We start from the raw sequence: 22,116 nt of genomic DNA on the forward strand, positions 1-22,116 counted from the left end.
TTTTTATATCCCAGTTTTGCCTGTAACGACCTTACAATTAAAGAAGCCATTTGCAACAAGGCCAATACTCTCTATTAGTTCCTTAGTACAAAAACACGTTGAATTTTTGTCTCTAGTTTGATTACTTCTATTCAAGAAAATGTCTGGAAGGGTTTATCTCCTAAACAATCGATCATAATTTATTTATGGTCCCGTGCACTTATAAAGTTTACTTAGAAATTTTCCGAAAGCCAACAAATTATTTTATATGTTTGATTACTAAATTTTGTATACAAATGTAAACGCCAAAGTCTTTCGATTTTAATTGATATTTTTTATGATACAATGGCGCTTATCATCGAACACCAAAGTGTATTTTTCCATATTTTTATAGGAATTTGTAGTTTGATCAAGTATTTTCGCTCTATTTGAAAAATTGTGTTTTTTCTATAATGTTCTTTTTGTATAATTACCATAAAAAATAATAATCATTTGTCTGATTTATAAAATTAATTGCTATCTAAATAATTTAAACTTTTATGTTATTTGCATTTTTGAATAAAATTTTCTACATATTAACGTAATAATTATATGAAAAGTTTTCCAATATCAATTATAATTTTTTAATTTTTCCTTTTTTTACAATACATTAGCAATGTTTGAACTTATTTCAACGTTTTTGCAAAGTTTTTGCATTTGCGTTGTGTGAAAATGTAGGGAAATGATACATACAATTGAAAACTATCCAACCTTCCACATTTTTGTCAATATCCAGGAGTATATACGTTTCAAATGTGTACCACTACCTTAATTTGTATTCTTTCAAGTTGTGGAAACACAAGAGTATCTAAGAATAGCTGCTTGGTTTTGTTTGGTAACCGATTTAACAGCAGATAGTTGAGTTGTGTTTAAGTAGTTTGGTTATCTATTTCATAATGAATAAGACAGACTAACACTTGGAAATTATTGAAATTTTAATTTTTATGGAAAACGTACGATCTGGCCCCCATTGGATAATTTTCTTTGGGATGGGGATATATAAAGTCATTTTTCTAAACCGATAAGCTAGAGACGATCGAACATTTGGAATACAACATTCGGAACATTCGGCAAGTAATTGGCGAAATACGACAGCAAATGACAATTATTGGCAAAAATTATTTTTCCACTATCATTATTATTAAAATTATTTTAATTTTTTATTTTAATTTAAGGTTGTAAACCTTTTAACCCTTTAAAAAATTTTTTCATATTTAATTTTCAGGTAAAAATTAACAAAATATCAACATTGACTTGTTATTTTAAAAATTTAAAATAGTACGTATGGAAAAAGTTTATAAAAATATTCAAATTAAAACAACCATGTCTAAAATAAATACACAAGGCTTTAACAATAATTTCTAGGTATAAGTACAAGTACTATAATACTATAAAGTATAACATTGATTTTAATTTATTCTCAAAATTAGGTTGTACTTAATTAGGACTAGGTTTTGCAGGCATGTTCTAAAAGTATGTAAAATATCTAACTAGTTTAGATACTATAGATTCAGTTCTAAGCAAGTGATGCTTCATCCCTTAGAAACAATGACCTAGGCGTAATTTAGCTTAATCAAGTCTTGGTGCCTAAGGTGCAGATCGATGTAAGAACGAAGAGTTACGTGGAACACGCGACAAGAACTATGTTCCTTTTTGTGCTTTGTTTGTGCTCTTATTTATAAATATTAGTATACAGGATGTCCCAAATGTATGGAAATCCTCAGTTAATTTGGCCATGATATATCCTTGCTTTTATTGGCCAGAATTGTCCCTCTTACCTATGAAATAAGATATTTGACCTTGGAATGACCTTGAAGGTCATATTTGGACGTGAAATAGGGGTTCCCATTTGAAAAAGCTTTTTTTTTGGTTCGCTGTAGCTTTGAGGTTATGTTCAAAGTCAAATCCAAGGTTTCCATTGGATTTTTCGTCAAAAAATACGTCGCTTATGGTATTTTTCATTTCTTTTACCCGCTGTCTCTACGAGATCTCCAGGGACATCCTCCATACTTTTGGGACACCATATATATATTACTCTTATTTAAATGTATATTATAATTGACCCACAACAACGTGTGGCTGAGCTAAAACAATTTTTTTAAATATCATTTTAAAAAAGAATCATGGTTGAAAAAGCTGAATATATTATTTTTGAACTGATTTTGACTACTTTTATTCTGTTACTTGGACCACCAATGTAAACAAGGAATATGTCATACGACCATACTAAAAATAATACAAATCAAAAGTTAGTAAATATTAGTAAATATTTTGTTTTTTGTGATTAGATCAGTAATTTCAGGTAGAAACAGTGATGGATTTAGGCCTAGCCCCGTGAGGCCCGGGCCTAGGGCGGCAGAATTTGAAGGGCGGCAAAATTTATGAAATGCCAAAATTTTAGTCACAAAAAAGTAAAGACAATCAATTATAAAAATTGGTTCAGAATAGTTTTTATAAAAAATTTTCGATAGAAAATATTATAATCCAATTCATAAATCTACTTCTCAATCTGTGTGGGTAAGATGTTAATTTTTTAATCGATCAATGATATTCTTTATCGAGTAATGTTCTTTACTTTCTATTCCTTTAGTGAGATTAGTCTCACGTGTAAAGCATTTTGAAATTATTTAATCCAAATGACTTCTCAATTTGTTTTGTCCCAGATTAAAAAAAAAAAATTGGAGACAAAGAAAAAAGTATTGAATGAATATTCACGTTATCTTCGAGATGTTTATCCGAATGTGGACATTGCTCTCCGTATTTTTTTGAGTATTCCGGGTACAAATTGTTTAGGCGAAAGATGTTTTTCTACTCTTAAAAGGGTAAAAACCTATTTACGCGCAAGCATGGGAAAAGATATACTTAATGCACTTGCATTACTGTCTATTGAAGAGCCCAACTAGTCCAAGAAATTAATTACGACGACATAATTGACGATTTTTGCACGGACCAAAGCCATAGGAAAAAGAAATTTTCAAATTGATTAATATTAAAAGAAATATGAATTATTTATCTGTCTTGTTTATCAGTAATATTTAAAAAATTATATTTCAATAAATTAAGTTACTTTAAAATAAAAAACTGGATCAAAATAAATGAAATTCATTCTATCAAAAAAGGCGGCGCATCGAACGGGGCCTAGGGCGGCAGCAAGCCTAAATCCGTCACTGGGTAGAAATCCCTTTTTTTGCCCGACTGAGCAATGCAAAGAAGTGGTAATGTGTTTATCAGTCTATGTTTGTTCTTATGTGGCACACTAGAGTCCACAAGCATCGACCGATTTTTATGATTCTTACGTCAATCGATTTTTCTTAGCCTTGTAAGTAAAACTGAAGATATGGCAGTAATGAAAATTCAATATGGCGACCATCTATATGACGAAACTCGGCGAGCTATTTCAATTGTGGGTGGTATTTCAATATCTAAAATCACTGATCAATATAATTATGTAAATCTTATATTACCGATATAAATGTTTCAAGTGACAAGGGTATAATTCCACCAATATGCATAATCAATGGTTTTTGTAATCGCATCAAGGTAATATAAACACATGTTTTAAATTCTTTACTTCGATCCGTCCAATCTAATGATGCAACTATTATTGATAATTGATTCGACTGTGAATTCGAAAATGAATTTATAAGAATTCGATTAATGATTATTGTATTTTCAGACACAGTTTAACAGCTCGTAGTTTCTCCAAAATAAAAACTTTTTCAGAAAACACCAAATCATAGTACCTTTATTTTTTTGACATGTGTAGACGGTTTTTGTTTTTTATAAAAGCTTATTCGGATTTTTGGCCTTGAGAATTTTTAGTTTTAAATGGAATTTTGAACTTTTTGGGTAATTCCTTGGTTTTGGGATTTTTTGTTGGCAAAGCAGAAAATTAGAGTAACGTTAATTTTTCCTAATTTTGGAGAAAATGCGTTCTGAAAACCGACCCCTCAAATCTATTCCAAAAACTTACATAGTATGTTATTTCATTCCCACACCAACATGAAACAAAGAAATCTGTACACATAATAAATGCGTACGTAATTAGAGTTGAAGATTCCAGAATTGGCTGGAACAGTTATTTAATGAAAATTTAAAGCTAAATAGAATCAAACATATTTTGTAAAGCGAATCGCCAAAGTTTATTGTAGTTTCAATGATTAAACTTTGGTGATCCATTTCAAACTTTACCTGATTAACAATCAATAGAAGAGACAAGCATACAATGAAAGATGTAAAAATTTGTCCTAATAATGATATGGAGGCAATCTTGTAGTAACTCGATTCAAACCTAGAAACATTTTTTTGTTAATAATATTTAATCAATTAATAAACGTTTTAAGTAGGCACGTTGTCCATGCCAGGCCAGTACGATTTTCTCGCCGACAAACGGAGGATATATGTGTTTCATATGCCTTTTTCTGGCCTTTTCGTTGTTCCACTATAGATTGATTATATTGATGGCAGTCCCGCTGCTATAGGCTAAATGATTTTAAAAACACCCCAAAAACTAGTTTAGGTAAAAGGACTGAAAAATTTTACCCAAAAACTGTTTTTTTGTATGTCTTCTGCAGAATCTAGACACTTATCGAAAAAAATTTTCCAATGCCCTAAAAGCTATGATATGTAATTTCTACGGTATGCGCGAAAATGTTACCTTTTTATCAATAACAACTTTCTAATTTAAAGTATTCGTCTATCTATTACCAGGTATTGAATAAAGTGAGCTTTTCATTGAGCCTAAAAACCTGGGTCAAGTTTAATGCCTGCGTAAGTCCTGAATTATTATCGATAAAACTTATTTTGAGAGTTTCAAGCAAAATTTAAAAAAATTTTGTCAATTTAAAAAAAAACATCTTTGTATATCAAAAGAAACTTATTTTCACGGATATTCCGACAATTTGTTCGTTGTTTACGGAGCTACAAAAGTTTATATTTTCATTTCCGCTGTTCCACTTTGAACCTCAAACATCTGAACTGATTTGATTATAAGTGAGGTACCGTTAGAAACGTGGCAAGAATCCGCTTATCGTAGAATACGTTATTCCCTAAATCTATGGATATTGTGGAAATCGAGTCGATTTCATAATTCCGGGAAGATTAATTCTCTCTTAATCCTTAGGTTTTTGATGTTACAAAACAGAAATGACCTGAATTTTGATAAAATAAGAGATAATTTAAATTCATTTTATGGAACATTTCGATATCATCTGGCCAATATGGGACGGTGAAAGCCACCCTATCATATGAGATACTTTTTTTGGCGGTTTTCAGCTGTGAACCAGTTTAAGCGGTAAGTACTCTCTTTGCCTAACCGACATTTGTAGTCAATATTCAAAAATATGGCCGCCAATGACAAATAAATATACTGGGAAATAAATAATACTTAACTCCAATATTGATTGTAAATGTTTAATACAACTTTTCATTTGCATCAAAATTTCTTCTTCACTTAACCGCATATTAATATTACGAAATTCTTCACCAACAGCTTGCAATTGTCCAGTAATATGTATCATAATACAGGCTATCATCGAATGTAACGATGCAATATAATGAGCAAAAAATGTTATAACAATTGCCTGATAAAACCATGCATATAAAAATTTCGCATTTGTTTCATGATAATCGAATGGAAACCAATTACTATACGGTAATTCTTTGGCAATTAATTCCGTATTATTAAATTTAACTTTTAACTTTGGAATTTGATAAAAATACGATTTCAAATAATTTAATCCGCATACAATTTTAATCGATGTAATTAATGCCAAATGATAACCATTTGCCAATTTATTGGCAAAACGTACATATTTTGAATCATGAATGTATTTCGTCGAGTTTAAATCGTTAATTAAATATTCCATTTTGTCCCGAAGGAAAAACCATAACACTGATTTGTATAATCCAATAACATGGAAAATAAATAATGGAAATACGTTCACATATTGTTGAAAATCATCGTATGGGCTTAACATAAATTTTACTTCGCTTAATGAAAAAATTACAATATTGGTAATTGTAAAAATTGTCCATATACGATAGAGAATCTTTGGTTGTTTTGATTTTGACCATAGACCACAAAAATGTAATAGTTTTATATTTTCTGATAGATAATTTGGGTGTAGTTCCTTTTTCGATAACATTTTGCGATTTGATTGCTTTTAAAATTGTGTATTCCATTTATATACCAAAATGAAAATCATTCCTGAATATCCTCTGTTCGATTTATTTTCAGAGGATTTCTGTATTTACGAGAAGTCGATAATTTAACTATTGTAATTATGTTTTCTGAACGACCTCGTGAAGCATGAAAAATAAAGGCTTTTACTTGCACCCATATACATGGTAAGAAATGCATGGCGTTTGTTACAATGCTTATATGGTGTAGAGACAGATACTCAAAAAGTATCGCATGTAATATTGCCGTAAGATCCATAACTATGACGTTATTTACAATACTGTATGGTATAAAAACTGTGGTGCCACTTACGTTAGTAAATCGTAAGTTCAAATCGAAAAAATGCTATTGAGAACCATAGTTCACTGCAGATGTCGCAATGCTACTTTTTTTTCCCGTTTTGATTTTTGGTCGTTTATTAATACGCATTATTGAACTATTATCCTATTCAGTATATGTGTAAACGCTATGTTTGTTGTCACACTGCTCGTCACTCTATTATTCTTAATTTATTTTGTCATTTTAATAAATATTGCTGGTATGCGATAAATAGCATCAGTGATATTACAGTGTTAAATAGTACTATTCGCCAGTAGTATAAGTAATACGGTAACTTCAAAAATTTCTGTATTTTCAATAGGTTTCATTTATTAATCCATAGGTGTAATTAATGAATAATTTTTTTTTTTTGGTTTTTAGAAAAATGATAGAATAATTATAGATGTATGAATGATAATTAAGTGTCATGCAAATTATTTTAAAATTTATTATCGGTTTAAATAAAACTTGTGTAATTATTTGTTTTAGTTTTTTTTTTTTTTACAATCAATTTATTGAAGGGTTAATCCTACATGGTGTATAGGTCTTTGTAAGTGAAAAATAAGTTTTCTAAAATAAAAATATAATCGAGTTAAAAAAGGGAAATTATTTCTTATGAAAAATTACGTTTTCGTACTTGATTTCTAAATATTATAAATTATCGGAGAAAACCAATGAGAATTCTAGGTTGATTTTTGTAACCCACTAATTTTGGGTGATATTTTTAATTTTCCACGGTAGTTATTCAATTATATTAGCCCGTACACCAAATGTGGAAATCACGATACTGCATTTGCGAAATTTATTGATGATATGTTAAATTTTACAAAAAAATTTATTAAGTATGACCCAAAATTAGTGGGATTACGTACTTGATTGATCAAAATTGGATAAAATCTGCGTGTGGTAGAGCAAAGATAAATTTTTTGGAATTTTTATGACATTTTTGTGCCAAATTTTATTGTATTTGAATGAAATTTCATTTGAAACCTACTAATTTTGAGTCATATTTTTCATTTTCTATGGTAGCTATTCGTTAATATTAGCCCTTATACAAAATGTGGAAACCGCGATACTGCATTTACGAAATGTATTGAAGATACGTTAAATTTGACAAATATGTTAAAAGTATGACCCAAAATTGGTGAGATTACATACTTGTTTGATCAAAATTTGATAAACTTTGCGTATGGTAGAGTAAAATAAATTTTTAGGTAGTTGTTCTTTTATATTAGCTATTATGGCAAATGTCTAAAAAGTCATGCGTTATTAATGTTTTTTTTTTTTCATTTTTCTTTATTTTTATCATCTTTAACTATACCATTAGAATATTCATTTAAATGAATCTCCGTGTATGAGGTTCTGTTTTGTATTATAGAATATTGAACAGAGAAGTCAACGTTGATAATAATATGATTTAACCAATTATCTTTAGTTGAATGATAATTAAGTGATTATTATTGTATAAAATTTAATAACATATTGTGATTGTTGATGAATAACTATGACATTTTTATTTTACAGGTGAGTGATTTTTTAAAAGTACTTTAGATATCGGAATTATGAATGTTGTATATATGAATATTTTACATGAATATATTTTCTAATGGATAGGGTGACGAAAGTAAAGATTTTCAAAATTTTACTCTCGTTATTTTTTATTCGTTTCTTTGTCATTGAGTTTTTATTTCTTCAACCAGTTTGGCTATCAGTAATAGGGTACTCTACTATGTTTGAAAAAGTACTTCATAATGTTGATTTTCCTAATGAAAAGCAACAAAAAAATATATTTCGGCAAAATAAACACGCTTTCTTAGCCATAAAATTAAATTAAATTTTAAACCTTTTTATTCTTGCAAAAACGCTGTCAGCCATTCTTGTGAAGTGGTATTGGTAAAAACAACAGTCGTGTATGTAATTAATATATGTATAAATAAAGTTGATGGTAACATAACCTACAATAACTATGAAAACCATCACAAAATTTGTAATGAATGTATATTATTTTTGCCTATATGATGTCACATAATGGTGGCTTAAAATTTTAGTGACCTGTTTCAAGTCACTTGATATACAGATTAAAAATTACGTTTTTAATTTTAATATAATAAATCAATAATGTGTTTTTATGATTCGAAATCGGAATATTTAAGTATATTTCTACATAAATTTTAATTTGTGTCAAATTTTATAATTTATTTTTCGCTACCGAAAGTATTCTATATTACCGATATTGAAATTATTACAGACAAATTAATTAAAAGCAAAAAGTGTTTTGAAAAGGGAGCTGCCAATTTCTGTTTACTTTAAAAATTTTATGGTTTTTAAATTATTTATTTATTGATAATGCCAAGTTTTATGTTTGTTCTACGGCTCAAGATATGGAAAAATTTCAAGTTCAACAAGTTTCTCTGCAAGTTCACTATAGAATGTTTGGCCAAGTAAACTAGTTGCCTGAAACATCTTGTAAAATGACGATGTATTTTAAATATTCATTTTATGTAAGAACATGAAGTAAAATACAATAATTAAACTAATTAAATTATGTAATCTTATTGCGTATTATTTTTTGTACGTATTTTGCTAAGTATCTCATAACAAGAACATTAACAATAATTGAAATTTCATGTAATTTTACGCATACAAAATCAAAATTTCTCGAGAATTTCTTAAATTTTGTAAATTTTACTTCTGAATGGAGCACTGTTTAGTCCAGTGATACCATACTTAACGGGGCGGCAGGATCAGACGCTATTTTCAGTTCCCGTAACACTTGATAAAGTCATAATCTACGATTTATTGTAAATCATATTCGTATCCTATGAATAATTCTGATTCATGTATGTAATAACTAGTTTCAGTTTATAACAGTTTGTTTAATAGTTTTTGAACTAATATTAAACTATATTAAACTATTCGATAAACTATCGATTAATATCGTTTTTGTTTCAAAATCATATAAAACTATAAACGATAAAATATTCATATATAAAACGATATTTAAATACATATTTGTCTTTTTATGTTCAAGTTCGATATATATATATATATATCCATTCTTCTGCTATATAACGTTTTATGAAACATACATATTTACAAAACTCCTATAATTTATTGTAACACTGATCAACCAGTAGATATTAAACTTTCAAACTAATAATTTTCTAGAGGAATTCGCATTACGTACAATTTTTTACTCTATATCGAGTGTATATGAACAAATGGTCAATTATTGGATATGCTGAAAATAAGCGTTTTTGAAACAAAACTTTTCAAGCGATTCAGCTTGCCAAGAATTTTGAGAATTAGCAAAAATATTTGTATAATTTGTCAATTTGTATTTTTTATTGTCAAATTTTATGTTTTTCGATTGAAAGTATGAGTTGTGAGAGTGAAGTTATCAGAAGTTAAAGATAGTAGGGATAATTTAAAGTAAGTACAAGCAAATTTTATGTTATCTCATAATAAATATCCTGATCAAACCAAATGTAAGTAATGTACGCACATATATTGGGTTGATTACTAAATCAGAAGTATGCATTTTTTAAACTAATTCATACAGTAAAAAGTAAAAGTAGCTATAAAATTAAATTCTATTCAATAATGATACAAGTATTTGACTTAACTTAATAACTTAAATTTTCAGAAAAATATCTTTTAAATAATATAGTAAGCGCTACATTCATAATATACGTAGGTACGAAAGGAACATAGTTCCTACCGAGTGTCCCAAGACACCTTTCGTTCTTTTTTATATGATCTTTCTTGTTTTTTTTTTGGATGATTTTTCTCAAAAACTATGAATTAATTGTTGGAACGTTTCTTGCTTCAAATATATGTTTGAAGGGAACCTCGTAGGCACACTTCTTATACGTGTGATTGACTATTGACTATTGACTATTCCTTCAATGGTCAAATCAGTATGGCGTTGACACGGATACTGACATAGGGATTATCCACAAAAAATTTCTTATCATGAATATAAATAATATATAAGTGATTAATATCAGTAGTAACTTACTTCTTTTTATTTATAGGCAACTTTATTACAGATTTGATATACGAATTACATACTGAAGAAAATTAAATCTTAATATTATTTATATAGCCCGGTTTTTTCCTACGAGGTACATTTTTAGACCGTGAGTCTATTTTCTGTCATTTACCCATTTTTTAACTATCAGCTTTAAAACGGGAAGTAAATCATGGAAATTGATAAAGAAATAAGATATTTAGGTGGAAGAAAACGTAAGTCCAAATTTTGAGAGTCACTGCTCTATATATAATCTTATTATACTATTTGAATATATTTTTTTCGAATGTTATTTTTCTATTAGAGAGACAATTTTCTTAAGTACTTACATGCAGAAAGCATATAAAACATGGAGTTTTTTTTTTTATCTTAAGAGACGAGTTTCGAAAAAACATATCTTTAAAAAAAGTACTCAATTTAATAGATGAAACAAGTGGTTATTAAATATAATGTAATTCAAAATGCTATAAAATATTCAGCTATGTAACAATCTTTGAAGAAAAACTTTGATTCGATGTTAGACAGAATATTCTGGGTCTCGCACAAATTTCACCTTATTTGTTTTATATATGTTTTCATAGATTTCTCCAAACTTAAGAAAATACTATCATTTAAAGTTAAAACGTTTATAAATTATTGAAAACTAAAATAAACCCGTTGGATTCGTCTAATTAAGGATGTATGAGCACGGTAGTGGGGACACAAATTTAAAAAAACGTATATTTTCAATTTTGATGGTCAATTATGTTCTAACTTGACAGTATAAGACGAAAAATAAGAATAAAATTTTTCGATATTTGAAATAATTTTTAAAATATCGAAAATTGAAAATTTTGTTTAATTATTTAGCTTTCGATATTTCAAAAGCCAAGGCAGATATCGAAAAACTGCATTCTTATTTTTCATCTACATTAATGAAGTTAATCAAAATTCATCATCATACCACAGAATATAAGGTACAAGTAATTTTGTATGATGCTGTTCCTTTGCTATAATCGGTGCGTTTGATCCTAGGTAAATAAGGGTGTGAACCATGGTACATTATGATGCAGTACGATATAGTTCACACGTTTTTATCTATAGTTGCTTAATATTTATAATAATACATAGTGTTGAGAAATAATAGTCCTACAAAGAGAGATCATTTTCATTGTAATATTTTAAAAAATGGCTTTAAAAACTATTTTAAATGTAAAATGAATGTCCTTAAACTAACCTTTAAAGATAAACTCCACTAATTCTTAATTGTTCTAGATTACGAGTTTAATTTCAATGATTTTGATGATGCAAAACACTAATAAAAAATTACCTCAACCCAATTAATTATTTCAATGAATTTTGGTAAAAATAAATAATAATAATTTATGTTTTTTTTTTTGGATATAATTTATTAAAAATGTAAACTAGGAAATACAAAATAATTTTTAATTTTAATTGTAAAAGCACGCAATTTAATTTCCATGAAAAATGTATGTGTTTTTTTTTGTGTAGGTAATGTGAAAAATTTCAACATATTATAGAGATAAAAACCCACCATAATTGTATTAATATTATAAATACTTATATGAAATAGAATTTACAATCTTTTAAGATATATTCAGAGAACTTTGTATATTGTGGATGAGATTTATTGTGTAAAATATTATTATAAAAAAGAAATTAATTTATAGTTTCTTTGCTTTTGTTATAAATATGATAAAAATATGTATCATTTAAAGATGACTATACACTATATGAATTGTAAAATTGTATATCCCGTCACATACCTTAAATAATTTCGTCGGGAGCGAGCTAGACTCACCTACGAAGGTAGATTGTATGTAGTTTTTATTAAGGTAGGTTGCATTAGAAATAAATTGTATCAGATTTTCACCATATTTTAAATAATAGTAAGTTTTTATTCAATGTACACATATATCACAAAGTAAATAATTTTCTGACTTAAGCATATCCTTAAAAGTTAAAAAATTTAAAAAAAATCACTAAAAAACAACTGAAAACAAACAATTGACTGAGTTAATTGTTGAAATATCATGCATAAATAGTGTTGATGACTCTATCACATTGCATATACATATACAATTTATATAATACATACTATACAATTTACGCCTAATTTGTGCCCTCACGGGTAAACAGGGATGTTTACAAAAAAATGTTTCAAACAAAAGTTGTTTAAACTTTTGTTCTATCTCTAACGGTTTACAAGATAAGTCCTACGGACCCATAGGTCAAGACCCAGTTGACCTATGTTGCTCATTTAGGAACTCGACCTCACTTTTTACGTCCTGAGGACGCTGTTAAAATTTCAGCTCGATATATTTTTTCGTTTTTAAGTTATCGTGTCCACAGACGGACGGACAACCGGAAATGGACTAATTAGGTGATTTAGTGAACACCTATGACCAAATTTTTTTCCTAGCATCATTATTTTTAAGCTTTACAAACTTGGGACTAAACTTAGTATATACCTTGCATATTACATGGTATATATATGCATGGTATAAAAGTAATTACACATATACATATTTATTTTTAGCCGTACATTCATATGATTGTTTCTATACATACATAAGTATTTGTTTTCACCACTAAGAATTCTGACTAATTGTTCTGAGACACCCTGTATTTTAAATAATGATTTTTAATTAAACTGTATTTAGTAAAGACTTTTCCAAGTACCTATATGGTTCTTAACCGAAAAAGTGTTATATAAATAGGCATAGTTTGTGATAATAACACGTATTTAGGTCAATGACGTAGGTACTTTGTCTTAATAGCTTCTCAATAGATTTAAAATGAATATTTTCTATTTTATTTAAATTGTTCAGGAAAAAATCGAATCGATAGAAAAAATGTACTTTCATTGGTATATATACAAAAATGGTCATTTTCGAAAATATCAAATTGGATGGTAAATATTCTCGGTTCATTTTATTTTTCTCAAACAGAAGATTTTTTAAAACAGAAGAAGAGTTAGATGTAAGTTAAAAATCAAGTTGTCATGGTTTAAGAAGCAATAAAACAGTGTATCAGAAAGTGAATGATAAAATCAGGTTTTTAATATGTATACAATTTTTTTGTAGTGTAAAGCTTACTCAACAACGTGCATTTTAAGTGCAAAAATAACGACTTTCTGTTCTATGCATGCTAGAAAGATGCTCGAAACAGTCAAATTAACAGAAAAATTGTATTTTCCACAACGCAAACCCCAGAAAATTTGAAAAACTTTTATTTTTTCGATTTTTTCTGTTAATTTATTTTTATTTCGAATCGATTGGTGAAAATTCTGTCTTTCTAGGATGTATGGAACAGAAAATCGTTATTTTTGGGTGGTTCACTTACAATGAAATTGGGCCAAAAATTTTGTGGGATGTTGTTGCGTAAACTTTACACTACAAATCAAAATTTTATACATATTAAAAATCGGATTTTTCATACACTTTTTATGGGATGAAAATCGTAAAAATCGTTTTTTCCCCAAATTTAAAGAATTTTTTATTCGAAAACTGGGGGTTTTAGAGTAAAATATCTGAGAACGTTTTTTTAATTTTGACCCCAATTACATGCTTAAATTTTTTTCGAGGCGATTCGGTCAATATTATTTATTTGGGGCTACCAGACTCTTACGGGCAGTCTGCACTTTTACTTTACGGAGCATTTCTTAAACGCGATCGTGCAAAACTTTTCCATGCGATAATTATTCATACTCAATCAAGGACTTTATCGGGTCTAAAATAATACAATCTTAATCTATGTTCATCGAATAACGGGGCGGAAATCCTGTATATTTATGGTCGACTTTAAAAACTATATCTTCCCTCATATGTAAATATACAATAAATTAAACTGATATACTTCTTAGTGACATTATAATTGAAATAATAATATTTAATATATATAAACTCACTTAGAATGTAAACAATTTTACGACGAAAATAACTTACGTGAATAGAAATTTTCACACACTAAGTAATTAAATTTTATTTTTCATATAAATTTGTTTGCTTGTGCATGCGCTTATATAAAGTGTTGTTTTTACAAATTTTAAACTTTTCTATATATCTATCGAGCGAGGAAAATTTAATAACTTGTTGTGTGTGATTTATTTATAGACATCAAAGGTGCATTCGGTGTGGTGTGGGCTTGCATATTTTTTTTGGTTTACTTTCTAAAAAAAAATTCAGGTGAGTCAGTTTTATCTTAGTTTTGATAAACATGAAAGCACGATGTGGGTGGCCACGTGCGCAACAATTGTTTAGAAAAGCTACAAAATATTTCCTTGAATACGAAGGTGTTTCATTTTTTGGCGACTTTTTTCGAAATATACCACAAAAAAAAATTTTTTTTTTTTAAATTTCTTAAATGTTGAAAAATTTACTAAATGGGTACTTTTTAAGCGATGGGGAAAAAGAATAGGCAATCATGAAGACAGTGGTAAACAAATAACAAAATTCGTAGTGCAGGAGCTGCGTTAGCTAAGCGAATTCTCTCAGATATTGAAAAAATAACAAATTTTTCTTAAAATTGAATATTGAATTTTTCAATAATTTTATTTCGAAAACTAAGCGTCTAGAGAAAAGCTTTTAAAGTACTTTTTTGCTTAAAACTGATTCTATTAGGTAGGATCGATGAATATTTGAAGAAATTTTTTCGAAATTCCATCATCAGTACAAAAGCAGTAGTTCCATTTCCTTCGACAATTCTTTTCATATCTGTCGTAATTTTCAATATATTGAAAATTGAAAATTTTCTTTTATTAGTTTTTTCAGCTTTCTATAGGTCCAAAATAGGTCGTTTTTTGTGATTTCTTCGTAAGAACAATGTATTTTATATTAATTTTCATTGACGTTCTTCTTAAGAATTTGCATAGATACCTAAGCTGAAATTTTAACCACAGATTCTTTGGATAAGAGACTACCTCAAAAAAAATTTTGAACCTTTAAATCAAACGTTGTTGTCATGCTCATACATCCTTAATTGTATGAATAGTTAAAATTTCATAATTTGAATATTGAAATTAATAACATACTAGTTTAACCCTTTTCGATGTGGCTTTGTCTGATATTAATTATTAAAAGAGTCAATTATAATAATCTAGAAACACATTTGACATTTATATGACTATCTCATCTCTTTCTTCGATTATTTCCCTGTCTTGCGTCAAATCTGTCTTGCGACAATTATCTAAATATTTGCTACTTGGCAATGTTTTACTAATACCACGTGTGTTTAGTAAATATTTAAAAAATAGTACTTCAATCTTAAGGTAGAATGTCCGTAAAAACATCTTTTTGCAGAATGAAATACAATTTTGAACATGCTAAAATTTTTTTCCTGTCAATTAAAAAATATGTTTGCCTTTGTCAATTTAAAAAAAAGAACTAAGATAATTATAAATGCCATCCTTATAATTTAAAAGTTATAATTAACATTTCAGAATATAAATTTAGACACTGTATTCTCAATCATAGACCGGTCCTCAGCTCGAAAAATTGGCCAGGACTCTGATCTGAACGCCACTCATGTCAAGTGTAAGAATCCATACAAAATATTTCAATTTCGTTACTTTGTTCATTAAACGCCTATTTCAATATTTCTAAATCACGTTTTCTAAAAATCTTAACGTCGTTTATACTATTGATACTACTACTAAATAAAAGTCAATGTATATAAAATTTTCGACTTTTTCGTGAATCGGCTTTATATTTTAGGAAAAATGTTCGTATACACATACAGAAATATATACTTTTGTACAGAATGAAGTAAAATTTTGAGTAGATCTTTAAAGTAACCGTCTTCTTGTGAATCTAAGTTCGAATTATTTGTTAAAAGGATTAAATATACCAATTGACTTTAACTGACATATTTTTTATGTATGTATACATACGGTGTATAAGTATTATGTACAGCTAATATTTTACGTATACAGACAGCAGCATGTTTTTATGAATTTGACTATGACGGACATTATACCTTAAATAAAAATGAATCACATAAAAGTTGTTTATAAAAATATTTCATAATTAACATGATTGTCGCAATATGTTTTCAACCTTTACTGTTAATCTTAAAAAAAAATCTTAAAGGATTATACAAAAAAAAAGAATCATTTTTGTTTATATTCTTATACTTTAATAAACTAAAATGAAAAAGTTTTTGTTCATTTTTTATGTACAAGGTGTTCAAAAAGTCAAAATTATATTTTGGAGGGATATTTGAACAGCTTATGATCCTCATCCCTCCATTAAAATATGAACTTAGTTACGGGTTAGCCAAAAAATAGTAATAGTAATTAATTTAAAAAAGTTTTGATAGAAAAAGCTTTATTTTTAAAATAGATATTCAGTTTTCCGAAATGAAAATTCGATTTTTATTTATCCTTTACAAGTGTGGAAGCTGGTTTATTTAAAAAGAAGAAGCAAAAAAATCTCATTCATTTGAGATTAGCGAGCTTTCATATCAGTTGAAATTGTTACTTAAATTAGATATTGCCCTTTGTATACGGTTTTAGGCAACACTATAGAATGCCCAATCGCTAAATAGAATCGATTTTGATATTTTTTTTTGGGACAAAATTGCTTTAACAAATTAGTTTTGTCCAAAAGGGACACACAATAAATTTTTTGCAACTTTTTTATTTCTTTGGAGAAAAACAATAACAAATTTTTTTCGGATTCTTTTCTATCTTTCTGGATTTATTATTATTATTTTTTCCTGCTATCTCCTCTAAATTTTTGTGATTGAAAATTTTTCAGGTTCGGTTGAAAAAATTGTTCCGGGATACCATCCCTCGGACACAATTTTTAAATTTTTTCGGTCAAAATTAATATAGACAATGTTTTTAATGCAAATTGGAGACAAATAATCACTTGGGTGCCTTCAGTACTTTTTAGAACGGATAGTTGTCTGATTGGCCTTATCTGGAGTCGAACATGAGGTTCTATGAAATTACCTCGAATTTTTTTTTGAATGAATTGAAAAAGATAATCATTGATGAATGATCTATCTACCGTCTAAGGACAATGATGAAATATCGGTTCTCCAAGGTCGATTTTTAAGACATCCAATATAAATAATTGCGTAGAGAAAATGAGAAAAATATCATACAAAAACATAAGTGAAAGACTATTTTCACTCACAACTCTCTAAAGATTGGGTAACATTTCTTGTATATATGATATAAAATTTTCCTTAAAATAATCACATAACTTGAAGAAAAACAAAAAACTTGAACTAATTCAAATGAGCTTTTTTCTTTACTTTTTTTTTTGTATTCTTTTGTAAATACGTGTAATAAGGTTAACAGCTTTTTGAGTGTTAAACATTTGTTAAAGTAAAAAAAAAAAAAAACGTTGATTTGAGTGAAAGAATTTTTGAAAAGCTTTTACATGTTTTCGATAATTAAATTGTTTGTTAAAAGTAATTTTCAATCACCTTGCGTAGCTTTTCAAAACACTAACTTCATTACTAAGATTTCTAAGAAAATTGTTAGATTCGTTGCATGCAAAATCAAATTTCATTTATAACTTCTATATCGTTTTATTATTTTGAGTTTTCATACATTAATTCTTCGATAGAAAACAAAATTCTATAGAATTCCGAGAAAAGCTGTTGGAAAACACTTCAAATCTTAACACATGCTGGTAAATTTCGAAAATTATTCTTATTTTTATCGTACCTTGATAAATCTTTAAAATTAAGAATCTAAAAATAAATTCTAAGAATATCAAACCATATTTTCATAAAAAAAAGATAATATACCAATAATTAAGATATTTCTTAGAAACAAGATGAAAAAAAACCGCAGAAAAATTAACGAAACTACAAGATAAAATAAATATTTCTCTCATTTACAAAATATTCTATACGATATACATTTTCAGTTCATTGAACTAGAAATTATTTGATTCGAGAGAAAAGGTTGTAGGTGTGTTACATGGACAGGGTGTAAGATAAATGTGTTTCGATAATTTCCAGTTATTATTAGACGACTCAAATACTATTTGGCTTAGAAGTAAATTTTTTGAAACTAACTAGATAACCCGGTGATCTTCGTTGCACCTAAAATTTATTTAATTGTAACCAGTAGCTCACCCGCAAGCGCGTCAACTAAACACAAATTTTACTACTATTTTAGACAGGCCAGAATCTCTGAATTAATACCTATTCACAATACCTGAATAATAATAAATAACCCCTCAATACCATTCAAATACCTTTTAACAATTTTAGATAAATATGGTGGAAGCGCAAATAAATACATGGTACATAGGAAGATGTAATGGAACGCATCAATTATATGCGTTTCCACCATTTATTACATTTAGTATTTTTTCTTAAATTTTCTGCTCAATGAGCTTCTCCTGACAATAATTAACACAACAAAAAAGAATTCTCAAAATTGTTTTATCCGTTCACGCGTGACTCGATTATCTAAAGAAATTGTGGTTCATTTTTTATACCATGCCATACCATATATGTAATATGTAAGGTATACTAAGTTAGCCTATGTAGTAAAATTAGCCTATGTCATTTTCTGACCCCTAAACTACCACTACCTTTGCAAAAAATCATGTTGAACCTTTGCTTTATAAAAAATTAAAACAACTTTATCTCACGGGAACCATACATTTTACCGGGATAAAACCATACATTTTAACAGAATAAAAGTAGCCTATGGGCTATTCTAGACTATAGTCTCTGTGCTAAAGTTCCTTCAGATCCGTTCAGCCGTTCTGGCGTGATGGAGTAACAAAGATCCATTCATTCATTGATTAATCCAAGTTTGTAACGCTTAAAAATATTGATGCTACGAACAAAATTTTGATATAAGTGTTCATAAAATCACCTAATTAGTCCAATTCCGGTTGTCCGTCCGTCCGTCCGTCCGTCTGTGGGCACGATAACTCAAAAACGAAAGAAGATATCAAGCTGAAATTTTTACAGCGTACTCAGGACGTAAAAAGTGAGGTCGAGTTCGTAAATGAGCAACATAGGTCAATTGGGTCTTGACCTATGGGTCCGTATGACCCATCTTATAAACCGTTAGAGATAGAACAAAAGTTTAAATATAAAAAAATGTTCCTTATCAAAAAATAAACAACTTTTGTTTGAAACATTTTTTCGTAAGCATCAGTGTTTACTCGTGAGGGCGCAAATTAGGCGTAAATTGTATAGTATGTATTATATAAATTGTATGTGCAATGTGATAGAGTAATCAACACTATTTATGCATGGTATTTCAACAATTAACTCAGTCAATTGTTTGTTTTCACTTGTTATATATTTATTATTTAAACTTATTTAAATTTATGATATTGTTTCCTTAAAATTATTTGCCTAGCATGTGTTTTTCCAAGCGGTAAATTTTTAGACTGTGAGTTTATTTTTTGCCAGAAGCCAATATCTTGAAAATGAGGAGTGAATCATGGAATTTGATAAAGGAAGAAGGAAGATAAGGTTGTATGGACAGAAAAAAACAAGGCTGGATAAATACTATATAAGGATTACACGTGCTTCTACATCCTGTAATAATATTTTACGAAAATATACTGAATGCTCATTTTGACAGCAATAAAAGCCCAAGTACCTAACTAACTAACGGTTGTATGACTTCACACAGAAATTGTTACAATAATAATAATTATTATTATTACACGTTCAGAGATTGTTTTCATAAACATACAAAATAAACTTTTATTCGATATGTTTTTTTTTTCCATGCCATCCAAATTAATTAAGTTTTCAATGCAATGAACTATGAGCTCCTTTACAAAATGAAAACTTACATTTGTAAATTGTCGCCTTCACATACAAAGAATAAATTGTCATATTCTCCCAAGGCAATGCTACATGAATGTTATTTGTCCTGTTATTTTCTTTCTAGACATTTATACAAGATAGTGGAGTCTTGACAATCGGGACTCAATAAGATCAGGGATGTTCCAATTACTGGATTTTTTTCAATTTTGGGGATGAAAAAATTTTTATAAGCTAGCTGCGCCTCTCGGTGTTACCTGCGATTAAAAGACAGTGGTGTTACCCGCGATTAAACTAGATTTTGAGAGTTTTTATCGTTACTGTGCAAATTAATCAAAACTTCTTGAGAAAAAAAACCGTTAAAAATCTATTTCACGAACTTTTACAAAACCCTTTAGAAAACACGTTTTCCGTATGCTATCCATTAATTGTGCATTTTTCCGAGATAAAAATTAGCCTATGCCATTTTCTAACCCCTAAACTACCACTACCTTTGCAAAAAATCATGTTGATCCTTTACAAAAAATTAAAACAAATTTATACCACGGGAACCATACATTTTACCGGGATAAAACCATACATTTTAACAGAATAAGAGTAGCCTATGGGCTATTCTAGATTATAATCTATCTCTGTGCCAAAGTTCCTCCAGATCCGTTCAGCCGTTCTGACGTGATTTAGTAACAAAGATCCATTCATTCATTCATTCATCCAAACTTCAACGATTATAATATCAGATGTTAGATTATATGAAAAATATCAGTAGTATATTAAATTTCGTCGAAATTTTGTAGCGCTTAGAAATATTAATGGCTTGAACCAAGAGAATATTTACTTGCTACCATTTTTAGAACATTTTACACAAATTAAATAGATTTCAAACTTCATACTGATGTTAAAAATGAATACATTCACAAAATATGGTATTTCTTGTCTTAATTATTGTACTTGTACCAAAAAAGAATTAAAATTATTATAAAATGTCATAATTCTAATTTAAAAGTTATAATTAACATTTCAGAATATAAATTTAGAAACATCATTCGCATTCATAGACCAGTCCTTAACTCGAAAAATGGGCAGGCACTCTAAAAACTATGACACTATGAAAACTATATTTTAATTTTTATAACTCATGTTTTATGGAATATAAGAACTGGACAAATTGATAATTTAATATTGTTATGCATTCAAATATTTCAACTTGTAATAATTTTGGGTAATGAACAAAATAATGAAAAAGTTAAAAAAGCGATTTTGTTATGAAAATTAGTATATAGTTTTTTTTTCGATATCTCTAACCATCTCTGACTCTAGGCAAAATATTAAGAATCGGCCCTATTTGTCAATTTGTAAAATACTGAGGTTCAAGTACAGATTTCGGTTAAGTATCTTCAAAACTGTGACCCATCACCTTGTATGACTGTGAAAAATTTCATATCGATATTCATTTAAATAACGAAAGTATGAAGGTTTCAACACACTGTGTGTATATGTACGATGTCTTAGTATTATGTACAATAACATGCTTGCTGTGAAAAAATAGTATACGTATCTATGAGCACATCTAACTATAACGGACCTTCTACCATAATTCTTTCGCGATTTATCAAACAGTTTCGCTTAGATTAATAGGTTTTTCGAAGGAATTCTAGCAATTGATGCGAGTGACGATAAGATTCCCGACCCATTTCTCGAACTACAGACTTGTCTATGAATAAATGGTCGGTATCTTTAAAGTATAATTATATATGCAAGTTAAAATGTTTGATTGCTTACTTACGGAGTCTGTTTCAATATTTAA

The 22,116-nt window shown here is 28.3% G+C and overlaps 1 protein-coding gene across 1 annotated transcript; it reads right to left on the reverse strand.

Annotated features, from left to right (window-relative positions):
* Window positions 1-2,149: 2,149 nt before the first annotated feature.
* Window positions 2,150-5,885, reverse strand: LOC123295349 (odorant receptor 2a-like). The gene is made up of 4 exons (XM_044876665.1): window positions 5,766-5,885; window positions 5,388-5,717; window positions 3,483-3,638; window positions 2,150-2,244 (listed from the first exon to the last, which is right to left on the reverse strand). Exons 1-4 carry the CDS (start codon window positions 5,883-5,885, stop codon window positions 2,191-2,193), a joined length of 660 nt encoding a protein of 219 aa, XP_044732600.1. The 3' UTR covers window positions 2,150-2,190.
* Window positions 5,886-22,116: the final 16,231 nt, after the last annotated feature.

Source organism: Chrysoperla carnea, chromosome 1 (genome assembly GCF_905475395.1).
Source record: "Chrysoperla carnea chromosome 1, inChrCarn1.1, whole genome shotgun sequence".
Taxonomy (NCBI): domain Eukaryota; kingdom Metazoa; phylum Arthropoda; class Insecta; order Neuroptera; family Chrysopidae; genus Chrysoperla; species Chrysoperla carnea.

Coding starts and splice junctions, on each gene's coding strand:
- LOC123295349 (XM_044876665.1), bottom strand. CDS start 5,885: ATGGAATATTTAATTAACGATTTAAACTCGACGAAATACATTCATGAT. Junction 3,639..5,387: donor TAAGTATTATTTATTTCCCA/GTATATTTATTT, acceptor TCGAATTCACAG/TCGAATCAATTATCAATAAT. Junction 2,245..3,482: donor CACTTGAAACATTTATATCG/GTAATATAAGAT, acceptor TATTATTTTTAG/TATGGTCGTATGACATATTC.